This window comes from Drosophila yakuba, chromosome 3L (assembly GCF_016746365.2).
Source record: "Drosophila yakuba strain Tai18E2 chromosome 3L, Prin_Dyak_Tai18E2_2.1, whole genome shotgun sequence".
In the NCBI taxonomy this organism is placed as follows: Eukaryota; Metazoa; Arthropoda; class Insecta; order Diptera; family Drosophilidae; genus Drosophila; species Drosophila yakuba.
Window position 1 is genome coordinate 22,164,958 of NC_052529.2, and position 13,851 is coordinate 22,178,808.

The window sequence follows — 13,851 nt, forward strand, 5'->3', positions numbered from 1 at the left end:
ACGGCAATGCAGGGAGGTGGGCGAGGAGCAGGGCAGAGGAGGGCAGAGGAGGGCAGAGGAGGGGCTACTTCATTCATCAATGTCGGGGCAACGCTTAGAGTTAAGTGCTCGTGGTGGCGATGCGCTTTTTGCTTGGAAAGTTCTTGCTCCTCTTCGTTACAAAATGCAAATCAAAGTGTGATTAGCTTGGATTTGGTGAAGTTTCTGCAGCAAGTTCCCTCAGCCGCGCCCATTTGATGCTGGTGTGTGTGCGCGGGGGCGTGGCAAGGTGTCAGCGTAAGTGTTTTGTAAGTGAATTTTTTCACTGCCTGCGCAAAAAAGGCGCAAAGGGGCAGACGAGCAAGTGCGGAAGAAGAGTCCTTTCACCAAGGACTGGCAGGACTTACTTTAGCAATGCGCATACATTAGGGATTGAAAGTAAGACGGACGGAACCAGGAGCTGTACCAGAAGACGGGACTAACTTTGGCTTACTAAGTGAAGAAACCCAAGATTGCAGGGTTCGAATGCACGGCGAAGGAAGCGGCTAAGTAATGAATTCGGTTGGTCAAACGGAAGGTATACATCGATTCGATGGCGTACCGATGTTCATGAAGTTGTGCACAACTTTGTTGGTTTTTTAGCAGTTGCGGAATAAGGTGTTTCAGAAACGGATTTCGGGTATTATTGAATTGGAAAACTCTTTAAATGCGCGCTGAAATGCATTCAGACAGATAAAAGAGTTACAACAACCAGATATTTTCATTTGAAACAATTCCGAGTTGAATAGTTTCAAATTACCTGAACTGAACTACATCATTTCGCTTGGCGCTACAGCTATTTTAAGCATTCCTGTGACCAGCTTGGCGTATGCGTGATGTTCTCACCTTTTTACCCGCATATAAATTGAGACTGTTCTGTCGACCTGGGGTCGTTGGTGCAACAAACATATCCCAGATCCAGTAATAAACAATATCACAATTCAATTTAAAAACTTGTGCCAGTTTTTGTGGAGTTGAAGAAAGGGGGGAAATAATTTTGAACTTATCTGACCCCAGGCAGCCCTACCCAAAACAATCCAGAGCACTAACCCCGCCGCTCCAGAAGCCTGTTGCATTTGGCATTGTACTTTATGGCTTTTCTATGCATTGCAATGGCAATCGAGGACAATGCACAGGACACGGGACTCAGGAACCGACGGGACACAACTATGCAGGGTCCGCAAACAGCTGCAACAAAACTTTTTAATGTCACTTAATTATGAAAATAATTCTGCGTCCGGGTGTCAGTCGGGGTTTTAGTTCAGACTTGTTTCTGCTGTTTACCGGATCCATTCCGGACATTCTGAGTTAGAAGAGCCCTCATTTCCCTGGTCATCTGACCGTCGATTCACTTATTATTGGTGTTGGAAAATAAATGCCTTTTGAAAATAATTTAATAAAGGCTGCACAATGTGCTCTGATTATGCGCTCGTTGAAATTCTGTGTCTGTAAATTTGCGGGCCCAAGGTCAGGGGCTTTCCATCGAAGTAAACAAGTTGACAATTCCAGCAGTTAATTAATATTTGTAACGTCCTGTTTTTTATAAGTATTTTTTCACTGCTAGAGCTTTGTTCGATTGGCAGAGATACTTGATGGTATGCTTCACTGTGAAAAATACCAAGTTGCATTTCCGTTGAAGTGGAGGCCCATCAATGATTGACTGTATCAAGGGTTTTCGTGTGATACCTTGCATCGTCACTACTCCAATGCACTGCACTAATGACCTGACAAACACCCATTCGCCAGATAAGCCCACTTTCCGCTGCCTGCTCCAATTGATAAGGCCAGCACTCTCCCCTGTTCAATGTTTGTCCCAGTCCGAGCAACCGGAGAGTGATAGCTGCTTGACTGATAACATTTTGGGAGAGTCCGCCGAACACAAACTTTTAATCGCAATCGCAATGAACACTTACAATTACACATGTTTGCCCCACATTATCTCTTCCAGTGACCAAGGCGGTCAGTCCGTTGGTTCGCCTCAGTAGAAGTCGTCGGGCTTTACGGTGCGGTACCTTGTGCGTTCCGTGATTTGTTATAGCGCTTTAATAATACCTTCCCCTAACTCGATTCCCGGAATGCTGCGAAACAGTTTTTACCTGGCCCAGAGCCTCCGAAACGGCTTTTCCAGAATCGCCTGGCGAGCGGTCAGCTCCCACGGACCCCGGCAGCCAGTGAGTGAGGTTTATATAACCGCAGTGCGATGACAGTGATTTTACGATCTAATGCTACGTCTGGTGCCGATGGAAAAGTTCTTAAATGCAAAGTCCGTCTCGGTTTCGACCTACTGTGATTGGACCTTTGGATGATGATCAATCCTTATCAGTTCTTTGTGTTTCGGTCAGGAGAATCATTTGTGCAGCGGCGAAACTGATTAGAAAATGGTTCAGAGTGGGAGTTATTGTAGACATGGATAATTGATAGGACTGTTTATTTTGTTTTAAGCTTAGCTTACAACAAAGACTGCATATAAAATAGAAAGTTTCTGATCTGATCAAAATATGTATATTTGAACTTTCCTTTCAGGTCCACCCTATTAAACACAAATACACATGAATACACAGAGTATAATATATTTTAAAAGCTATTCAAAAATTGACAGTATATTGACCGATAAGCGTCGATTAATGTACATTTCAGCGAAGAAATTTATGACTGCCCGAGTCATGACTACTGAACGTGAAGCCATTGTCAAGGGGCTTCTGGCTCCCCAGATACACCGAACCCATGGCTTTATACTGATGAGCAACAAGGGGCTCTTCTCAGTCTAGTGCTTTGTTTTGATTGCATAAGCTCTTCAACAGCTTCTGCTGATTGGAGAGATACGTATGCCTCATTGAAATTTTCCTTTACACTTATGTCTAATCAAAGCCCAAATAGAAGCAGCAAAAAACTTTCGTGGGATTTTACTCCTAGTTCTTTATGATCGACCGACAACAGCTTGAAAGGGTTTCGGAGTAACCCTAAACCAGGCCATAAACTGGGGTAAATGGGCCATCAAAAGCGGGAAGTCCGGCTAATTGAATGAGCATTGGGCGAAGGCCTCCCACTCAGCGGAGCTGTAAATCATTTACAGTTTCGGTTTGATTTCCACTGACATGAAAACCAGGCGAAAGTTGTGTTGTGCGGACTGAGAAAAGTGCCCGACAAGCTGATAAAATGTTATCACAGCTTGACATCTGCTGAACCGTGCATGACTATTGGGTCCGAAAATGCAAAAACGTGTTCAAATAAATTCTAAAAGTGTAAATATTGTATTTGCAAGGGAAATGAGAAGTTGGGTGGCCTCACAATAAACCTAAATTCCCTTTAAATAAGCAACAACCCTAGTGAGGCTTGCCCTCAAGCAAGGACTTCCCCCGGGTTACCCCTTCCTTACACGTCGCATATGCATATGTCCGACATCAGGCCCAGCCTTTGACACTCAAAACGATTTGCCTAGGTCAGGGTCGTAGAGCACCCTTTTTTCAGCCACCCAGCCGCCCAGCCACACAGACACCCAGCCACCCCTTCCATTCGACACCATACCCATGCGGCGCCACCTCCCCGTTGACTCACTTCATTTTGACACGTGTTGGCAGTTATGGCGCCTATGGTCCTGGTCTCGACTCTCTTTCAAGCTGTGCGTGTGTGAGGCACATCATAAAAAGTCTACTTGAGAAAGCCGACTATGAGACACCCTGCACTCGATTCGTGTGAACAATGTCGGTGTCTCCACTATCAGATGCGACCACTAGCCAGTTCTGCTAGCTCATCCAAACACTAAAGCATATATTTCAAAAAGTTTTCCAATCGCGTAAAGTTTTGGCAGCTGGGTGATACAGGAAACATAAGTGTTTTTATAGTCTAGACTTCTGATGCTCTCAAGTATGCCAATGCCATTCTTTTAGCATTCGCACCCATTTGGCATACCCATTTACACAATATTTAGTGGGTATAGGAATTGCTTAGGAGCGGTTTCTCAAAATCCAGTTAGGAATAACGTGCACATTAAGTTAAATGAAAGCGTATATTTTCCCAATTCATTTGTCAATGTAGCGATTTCAAAGAATGAAAGTGTGTGTTGGGGGTCCACCCTCCTGTACTTTATTACCCATTAGTGAGCTGTATAAGTTGTATTTTCTACTTCCAGGACTGTGATGGCACATAAAGTACAATTACTATTTACATTGCAGTCAATTAATGGTAATATTATAACTAAATGAGGAAGAGGACTTAACCTTTTACTTCAACTTAATAATGGGTTGCCTCCACTGGGGCAAAGTTTATATTATTGTTATACGTTGACGTTGACATACGACCACAGGCCTAGCCTCAACACTCTCCGCATTGTATCTTCCAAAATCTGCATACTCTTTAGGTAATGGGTATGAAAATATAGTTCATTTTACTTGTCATTGGTTAGCAGTCGTTATTTATGAACTTTTAAAATAACTCATAAAACTTTGTTTTGGATCATACACTTCTCGTTAAACTATTCCGTTGTTGTATAAATTCTCTCACTTCTGATACACCCTTCTACTGTACGAGAACCAGGTATAAGTAAAACACAAAATTCCGTGTAAACATGAAGCACTGGGAAACATGCGTGAAGCCCATCAGAAATGGCAGCCTGCGAAGGGGGCGACACCGTGTCAGGGGATCCACTAACATCATTGCCGAACATCTGTCGAGGGCTGCGAGAGATCGTCAAGGTTGGGCCGGACTGTAGATAAGTATAAAGTCTGCGAGGAGCCACAACTCATGTGTGTGGCAGAACCAGCAGTAATTGCTCAGTAATTACACGGACTGTCATCGCATTTGACAGGCCTCAGACACGGGACAGAAGGGGGCAGAAGATGGGGCAGTAGATTCCGGTCACTATCTGCACTTCGATTAGAAAACAATCGAAATGGGAGCTGAGGCCGAGGCGACTTCTGACCTTCGACTAATTGCATTTGGTATCACGCATACGCCATGAGAGCCGGCAAAACAAAATTGGTTTTCAGCCAGACGCAGTCGTAAAATTTATTGGTCGCTTTGCTTTAGGATTTCTTTGCGATAGTGATAAAAGGTTGTTACTTGATAAGACATGGGCGAACAATTAAACGAAGTTAAAAACAGAGCATTCGTGATTGTCGACGTTTGCTTTTATTGAGCTGCACTTGACACTTGCCATCAGAATTTTCTGACGAACATAACGAAATCAAAATATTTACGCCTCAATTTGAGTTGATTTTTTCTGAAATAATTGACACGACAAACGCGACGAGTTCTACGTACAAAAAGCCCCCATTCGATGTTATTGCGCCTGAAAGGCAATCAAAGCCACCGCCCAAACAAACCGATGGAGCTGGGGCGAAAAAAAAAGAATAGCTAATAAAAATACTTTTGATTGATGGACGAGCGAAGTGGAATGATGAGCTGCAGCTGTTGGGGTAGGAAAAACAAATTCGCTGTTTACTCGCTTGTTTTCTGAGCAGTTATCTCTTTAACGCGCTAATCTTATCCTCTTTCTGTACTCTTTTGGAACGGGTATATTCTTATTGTTTACAAAATCGACTTCTTCTAATTTTCTTTATAATATTATATTCATGGAATGTATAGTCATGGAGTTTATCATCCGATTTCCGTCGTAAATATTTGTCAACAATCTCGCGAAAAAATATTTATTTTCTATTAAATATGATTTTTTCTGAAATTAGTTTTTTTTCCACTAATCAATCAGATCAGAATGATGTTCAAAAGTTTGAGTAAACGGGTAAACCCCTTCTATTAAAAACCTTCGTGCTTAAGATATGATTATGTAGTGATGATAGGATTTTGGAATTGTGCAATTAAATTAAAACAAAAGAGAGCTGTAGTCGAGTTCCCCAACTGTAAGATATCATTTACTCAACGAGAAATTTCAACATTTTCTGGTATATCAGGTATTCCGAACAAACTGACTTTTGAAACACATGCCGCTGGCTAAAAAACCCATTAACACATAACGATTATTAGAAAACCAAATAGAGCCACAGGGGAAAGTCCCTGCGCGTGTATTGCAGTTTTCAGTTTAGTTGATTACGAACTGATTAGGTGCATTCAACGGGGACTGATTAATTAATTGGATTGCCATTTATGCCTCGATTTGTTGTTTTTATGGATTGCTCTGTTGCGTCGCAATTTATGACTTCATTCGGCTCGATTGAGGCGATAAGACTACTGTTTGGCCCCGAAGAAGTTGCCTAATGTTTTCGACATGTTTCAGCTGGTGTCGCCGGAGCGGCGCTTGGAAAAGGCGCATCCCACCTTCACGGAAAGGAGTCAGTTGAAGTACGCCCGGAGGCTGGTGGTAAAGTTGGGCAGTGCAGTTATTACACGAGAGGACAACCATGGACTAGCCCTCGGACGACTGGCGTCTATTGTGGAGCAAGTACGGTTTTGAAATCTGTTTCATCTTTACTTTAAGCAACAACTAACCTATTTTTATCACATTGGCTTCAAGTCACATATTAATATATATTAATAAGTTCTTAATTAAGTTTTTTGGTAATCGGAAATGAAATTGTTCTTCATGTTATGTTTTCTCACCAAACAACTTAAAAGGTTGCCGAGTGCCATTTGGAGGGACGTGAGGTGATGATGGTCACCAGTGGAGCGGTGGCCTTTGGAAAGCAAAAGCTCGCCCAGGAGCTGCTCATGTCCCTATCCATGCGCGAGACCCTAAACCCAAAGGATAGCAAAGAGGTATCTGTTGAAATAAGCCAAGCTTGAGCGTGTACTCACATGCTTTGCTATCCCAAATTAGTTCGACGGTGCCACGCTGGAGCCGCGAGCGGCGGCTGCGGTGGGTCAGTCAGGTCTGATGTCCCTATACGATGCGATGTTTGCCCAGTACGGCGTCAAAATAGCCCAAGTAAGCCCTGAATCACATCTAGCAGCTAATTAGAACACACAGATTTAAACGAGATGATGGCTGTTTGGGTTTAGGTGCTGGTGACCAAGCCGGACTTCTACAACGAGGAGACACGCAACAATCTCTTCTGCACGCTCTCCGAATTAATTAGCCTTAATATTGTGCCAATCATAAATACTAACGACGCCGTCTCCCCACCGATGTTTATACGTGACGACGAGCCAGCCGGCGGAGCCAGGAGGGTGAGTTGGATGTTGGAGTGCAGAGATGCCTTCGTGTTACGAGGTCCTTTGTTTCAGGGTATTCCCATTAAGGACAACGACAGCTTGTCTGCCATGCTAGCCGCCGAGGTGCAGGCGGATCTGCTAATCCTGATGTCGGACGTCGATGGTATCTACAATAAGCCGCCGTGGGAGGATGGGGCCAAGCTGATGCACACCTACACCAGCGACGACAGCAACAGCATCGAGTTTGGAAAAAAGTCAAAGGTAATCCAGCCTCGTCCTCTGTGTTCTTAACCCACTTATCTGAACACCCACAGGTGGGTACCGGCGGCATGGACTCCAAGGTGAAGGCGGCCACCTGGGCCCTGGACCGTGGTGTCAGCGTGGTCATCTGTAACGGAATGCAGGAGAAGGCCATCAAGACCATAATTGGCGGCCGGAAGGTGGGCACCTTCTTCACGGAGGCCACCGAGAGCGCCAATGCAGTGCCCGTCGAGGTGATGGCCGAGAACGGTGAGTGGACCGCAGGACAAATGGCTTATGGGGCGAAAGGATAATGACGGAGAATGATGTGGCCAGACAATGACAAAACCTCTTTTCAAGAGCTTTCTGCTTTCTGCTCTCAAGTAAAGCGCATAATTAGCGGTTTTGCAAATGGGCTTCCAACCACATCGATGGCCAATCATCCGAAACGGAGGCCGGGTCCAACTCATACAGATAGTAACGATTAGTGGCGTCCAAGTTGCAGGATAGTGAGGGAGAGGGTCATTAGAAGGCCAAAAGAAAGGATGTAGCAAGTGGTGGCAAAAGAGGAAAGTGGGTCAGCCAGAACTGGATTTGCTGGAGAATCCTAGGTGGTGCTGTTGCTATTTCGAGTCGGGCCAAATTAATTTAATTGTTATTAAGGCTAACTGCAGCAGCTGTGCGAAAGTGCCTGTTAATTAGGCGGATGCAACTTGTTGTCCCAGACTACACCCCATATTCTTCTATTTTTTAGCGCGAACCGGGAGTCGCCAGATGCAGGCCCTCACGCCCGCTCAGAGAGCCAGTGCTGTCAACACCTTGGCCGACCTGCTGGTGAGCCGCGAGAAGTTTATCCTGGACGCCAACGCCAAGGACTTGGCCGAGGCCCAGAAGAGCGGACTGGCCAAGCCGCTGCTATCGCGCCTCTCACTCAACCCGGCCAAGCTGAAGAACCTTTCCGTTGGCCTGAAGCAAATCGCCGAGGACAGTCACAAGGTAGGAGAACTTAATTACTGGCCACTTTCCAGAGTAGTGGCCAAGGAACTTGCCCTGCACCTGGCCCTGAGTTCGAGCAAATTGCATTTGTTGCAGTGTCGAAAAGTCAGCCCCAAATTGAGTTAACCCCGGGCTGGGATTTGTCTGCCTGCAAGATGGCAAAAAGGCAAACTGGTAAAATGGCCATTTCTTGAGCTGCAACAAAGGCGGACTTGGGGAGCCATATGCAGTTTTCAAACCTTAACAGCATTATGAAATCTCCGAGCAATTTTACACTTCAACAAAAATTGACACCCCAGTCCAAAGCGATGCTCGACTTGCTGGTGACCTAACCAATCCACCCGGGAAGTAGCCACCGGAGCAGCCTTAAATGCCCGGAAATTTTCGGGATGGGGCGGCAGCTAAGTAAGTGGAAGATAAAAGACAGTTTCTTGTATGCGCACTCGTTTGGTGTCTTGCCAGTGACATTAGCCCGCATCCTGGTCCTGGCCCTCACCCTGCCCTTATTCTCTTTTAGTGCAGACTGAGTTGATCGAATATCGCTTGGGAGGTATGGGGCTTGGGGGTCCGGGGGATTGCGTTTGGTCCTCCCAAGCCAACCGTTTTATTGGATGTGATTGTGCGGAAACGCAGAAAGTTTTCCTTCATGTTTTTCTCTAGAAAAAAAAGTTTTTCCGTTCAGGGCAGGGGTGGGTCGTGGAGCTGGGACATGAGTTTATTGTAAAAATGGCAGGCGAAATTGTGACACAAAATGGCGGCAGCGTGAAAAATCATAAAAAGGCGAGCGCACACACACTCATACAGCAACGGGCTGGGAATACTGAAAAACCATAACGCACTCAATAAATGTCGCTCGGATGGCGAAAAGTGTTGTTTGTTTTTTGTGTCCCTTTTTGTCCTTTTTTTATTCTGCGACAAACAAATGCCACGGACATTGTTTGGCCTCTGGTCCACAGAAGCCTTCGAAAGTTGGTGATAGGTGAGTGTCCTGGCAGTGCTTCAGTTTTCAATTACACGGGCTACTTACGCATCGCATGAAAAGTTTTAAAGCTCTATAAATACTGAATAATTGAATAGTGTTAGGACCGGACATTTTGGAAATACTGAATTTACTTGCTGAAATTGCCTTATACTCATTTTTCAATTTTCAGTGAGGATTCTCATAAGGCTGTATTCCCAGCATATTTCAGGTCTCCAAAACCTCGTCCAACCTTTCCTTGGATACTTCTACTTAAGCTTGGCCCCTCTACATAAGCTCTGACTTATCCAATTGTCCTTTGCAAATTTTATTTAAAGTTTGATGTCCTGCAATGCCGGAGTCAATAATAATGGCCATACAGCCAAATTTACCCAGCACCCGAATCGAGTTTACCGACTAAGCAAGCGCTGGAGGACGTCTCCATTCTACGTAAACAGGGCCAGCCAAACTGGTGTTAGTAGACGTCCAGCCCAGACCAACCAGCAATCTTTTTATGTTATCTGCAGCCAATTTTCTAAAAATTTTGCAGGCAGGCTGGAGGTGGAAGGGCCCTCTCAAGGGGCGGGTCAGCAAAAGTGCGGGGGCGTTGGACAGCAGGCTATTAAAAATAAATAAAGATTACGACGCACTGAGCGACTTGATTTATGTAACGCCTCAAAATGGACGCCGGGGAATCGAGATGCTGTGGGAGGAGAAGCCTTCCGGTTCTCCTTGCGAATGAAACTGTCGCATAAATATCGAGTTATTTTTATGGCCCGTTCCCACATGGCGTATGCGATATGCTGACTTGTGAATTGCCTTTCACACCCCTTTCTCCACCCCAATAATAATTTATATCCCTCATTCAGTATCTCATTCGGACTTTCTTTTGCAGAATGTTGGGCGTGTCCTGCGACGCACCCGCCTTGCGGATCAGCTGGAGCTCAAACAGGTTACCGTTCCCATAGGCGTCCTGCTGGTCATCTTTGAATCCCGTCCAGACTCGCTGCCTCAGGTGGCCGCCTTGGCAATGGCCTCAGCCAACGGACTGTTACTGAAGGGCGGCAAGGAGGCAGCGCACAGCAACAAGGCTCTGATGGAACTGGTCAAGGAGGCGCTGGCCACCGTGGGAGCGGAGCACGCCGTGTCACTAGTGAGTTTAATTTGTATTAGGACAGTTTAAGTTTAAAACAAGAGAAAACGCTATAGTTGAGTTCTCCGCCTATCTGGTACTTGTTTAATTATCTAGTGGAAGTGAGGGAAAACTATAATACCGAAATTTTTTGGCGGTTTGTGGGCTCTAGAGGGGGCTTGGCAAAAACATGTTCGGGAAAAATATACTAAAGACTAACAAATAGGTGAAAACATTGGTCAACAAACTTGCGCTGCGTCTATGTCTCTGGAGTCTGCATGCTTAATCTTAACTTTCTAGCATTTATAGTTCCTGAGAACTCGACGTTCATACGGACGGACAGACAGACGGACATACTGACCAGATCGATCCTTATAAAGAATATAAATACTTCATATGGTCGGAAACGCTTCCTCCTGCCTGTTACATACTTTTCAACGAATCTACTCTACGAGTAACGGGTTAACAGTAACTATTAGTGAAGAAAAGCGTGTACAGCAATACACACCATGCTCCATGTTCCACGTTTGTCTTATATTTCAATTAACAAAACCTTTTCACGAGATTATTATATTTACTTCTCCATTAAAGGTTTCCACGCGCGAGGAGATCAGCGATCTGCTGTCCATGGAGAACCACATCGACTTGATCATCCCGCGCGGCTCCTCCGACTTGGTGCGCAGCATACAGCAGCAGTCGCTGCACATCCCCGTTCTGGGCCACGCCGAAGGTGTCTGCCACGTATATATCGATCGGGATGCGGATCTGCAAAAGGCCCTGCGCATTGCACGTGACGCCAAGTGCGACTATCCGGCTGGTACGCAACCAACCACTCAATTCACCCATAAAGCCAGCTCTAGATGTCCTTCGTTTCAGCCTGCAACGCCATGGAGACCCTGCTGATCCACGAGGACCTGATGAGTGGCGCAATCTTCGGCGATGTCTGCAACATGCTAAAACGTGAGGGCGTCAAAATCTATGCCGGACCCCGGCTGAACCAGCAGCTGACCTTTGGCCCGCCGGCGGCCAAGAGCCTGAAGCACGAGTACGGAGCCCTCGAGTGCTGCATAGAGGTGGTGCCCAGTCTGGACGAGGCCATTAATCATATCCATACGTACGGCAGCAGCCACACGGATGTCATTGTTACGGAAAATGGTAACGAAATGTTGGAAAATTGAAAATTAATTTCGATTGCCGGCAATCGAAGTTGAAAAATGGTCTATCCCTTTGCGAGTCCCCATATCTAGCCTTGTTGCGCTCAATCCATTTCGATTTGATTTGCGCTTTGTGGGGTAATGAGAATTGCAAACGGCTGGCGGGCTGTTCATCATAATGTCTTTTCCTGCATGTGACTTGAATTGGCTAACTGCGGGGTAGTAGGTAGAATGTATACTTTTAGTATGTGAAAAGGTTGACTTTTTAACTACTAAAATTACATTCGGAAATCTATTTATATCTATGGGACATACACGAGTGCATAGGGTTTCTGCAAAAATTACTTCGCCTATAAGTAATGCAATAACACATTATTCATCTGCTTATAAAATTTCTTAGTGTACCCGCTTTTAATAACTTCCTTTGAATTTTTATTATTTTTGATCATAATGTGCAATGTAATAGCCCAAAGGTATGTAACGCACGCCAGTGCTAAATTAACATTTCATTTTGTTTTTTTATTTGAATGGCAGTGCGTACTTAAAAGTACATTTTTGTTCGGGTAATGGCATGACCACTTCATACCGTTACCAGTAATTCAATTTAGCCCTCAATGCCAAGCAACCATGCACTTCTCCAGCCGGTCAGCTATTCCAACTGGAAACCGTAACCAAAGCCAAATCCTAATACAAGTCGGGCAAGTTTAACGTGCAAACTTTTGCATGTATGCAGTCTCAGCAAGTCCCCATTCCCCGCAGCTCACCACGACAAATTTAAATCATTTGGGAAATTAATTTTATTCAACACTTATTCCCTGCCGCACTGCCACACTTCCTAGTGCAGTAGTGCCACAATTTGTGCAGTTTCTAAATTTCCACACACATTCTCCCCCACTTTCCATTTCCATTTGCAGATGCGGCGGCCAAGCAGTTTTTGGGCAGCGTGGACAGCGCCTGTGTGTTCCACAACGCCAGCTCCCGGTTCGCGGACGGCTTCCGGTTCGGCCTTGGCGCCGAGGTGGGCATCTCCACCGCCCGGATCCACGCCCGCGGGCCAGTGGGCGTGGAGGGGCTGCTGACCACCAAGTGGATTCTCGAGGGGCAGGACCACGCCGCCGCCGACTTTGCTGAGGGAGGTGGCCGCACGTGGCTGCACGAGACCCTGCCGCTGGATTAAATAACCTTAAACTGAATTGTACTTAGATGTAGCATATCGAATCGCGTTCCGAAGTAGATTGTTATTTCGTCATCTTTAAGAGGAGTGCATTTTGAGCGAAGGGTAATTACTTGGGGAAAGGTGTATACGGATACGGATCTGGAAGTGGATGAAGACGGCGATGTGCAGCTCCGATGACAGCTGCCGTCGTGGCCACATGGGATATATTAATTTGAGTGAAAAATATTTGCCGAGACAACTTGTGTAATTAATAAAGTGAGAGGAGAAAACAGGGGGTGGGGGGGAAGGTTTATAAAACTGTCAGCCCTTGTCTTGGGCCCGCAAAGTTTTTAGCGAAAGTTCCGCCCCGCAGATGGAGGATAAAAGAAAATAAAATTAACTGAAAGAAAGATGGAGGAATTTTGCTTTAAGTTTCAATCTTTCGCGTGTATTATGTATAAACGCGAATTCCTATTACAAATCATAAATTAGCCTTGGAACGTGAAATGCAGCTAAGCATAGTTCTGCTCCCCGGCTGCTCGGAGGCTCCTTCAGCTTGGAATGCAACCGCGCGGCAAGTATTTTAATTTTCCTGTGCACTGGGGCAAGTTTCTTAGGCCAGGTCTCCTCGCTCACTTTCACTATACAAAACTTTTCGCATTGCGTGCTGGCCGGAGGAGCCGTGGAAGGAGCCGCAGGTGGAGCTGTGGACGGGCAGGGCGTGGCAGTTGATTCCGCCTAAGGTGGCTCCTTCGTCCTGTCAACGCGCTAACTTATTCGCCGAATTTTCTGTTTGAAACTTCAAGCTAAATTGATGTTGGGGTCAGCCACTAAGGGTGCATGGGAAGATTGAGGAGTATCGAAAACGCAGAATGGAGGTGAATTGTTCTTTATCTACTTAAGGAAACCTATGTACGAGTAGGAGTAATCTATGATTTTGTTCATTAACTCCACTTTTCGCTGCATTATGAAAAATGTTCACCTAATTGCTCGATAGCGAAACATGCCTTACAAGCCTTATTTTGATTCTAAACTCTTCATTAAAATTCATTTCTGGGATTTCCAAAAAAATCCCTCTTATGTGTTGATCGAA

At 45.4% G+C, this 13,851-nt stretch overlaps 1 protein-coding gene across 1 annotated transcript; it reads left to right on the forward strand.

The window, feature by feature from the left end:
• The first annotated feature begins 1,987 nt into the window (after positions 1–1,987).
• Positions 1,988–12,858, forward strand: LOC6535128 (delta-1-pyrroline-5-carboxylate synthase). The gene is made up of 12 exons (XM_002095754.3): positions 1,988–2,189; positions 6,248–6,412; positions 6,586–6,726; positions 6,788–6,895; positions 6,970–7,137; positions 7,195–7,383; positions 7,437–7,632; positions 8,117–8,358; positions 10,212–10,469; positions 11,040–11,265; positions 11,325–11,603; positions 12,517–12,858. Exons 1-12 carry the CDS (start codon positions 2,094–2,096, stop codon positions 12,777–12,779), a joined length of 2,331 nt encoding a protein of 776 aa, XP_002095790.1. The 5' UTR covers positions 1,988–2,093; the 3' UTR covers positions 12,780–12,858.
• The last annotated feature ends 993 nt before the right edge of the window (positions 12,859–13,851 follow it).

Bases quoted from the DNA above. Each gene is read 5' to 3' on its own strand.
- LOC6535128 (XM_002095754.3), top strand. From the start codon at position 2,094: ATGCTGCGAAACAGTTTTTACCTGGCCCAGAGCCTCCGAAACGGCTTT. The intron at 2,190-6,247 runs GTGAGTGAGGTT...GACATGTTTCAG, and splicing joins CCCACGGACCCCGGCAGCCA to CTGGTGTCGCCGGAGCGGCG. The intron at 11,266-11,324 runs GTACGCAACCAA...CCTTCGTTTCAG, and splicing joins CAAGTGCGACTATCCGGCTG to CCTGCAACGCCATGGAGACC.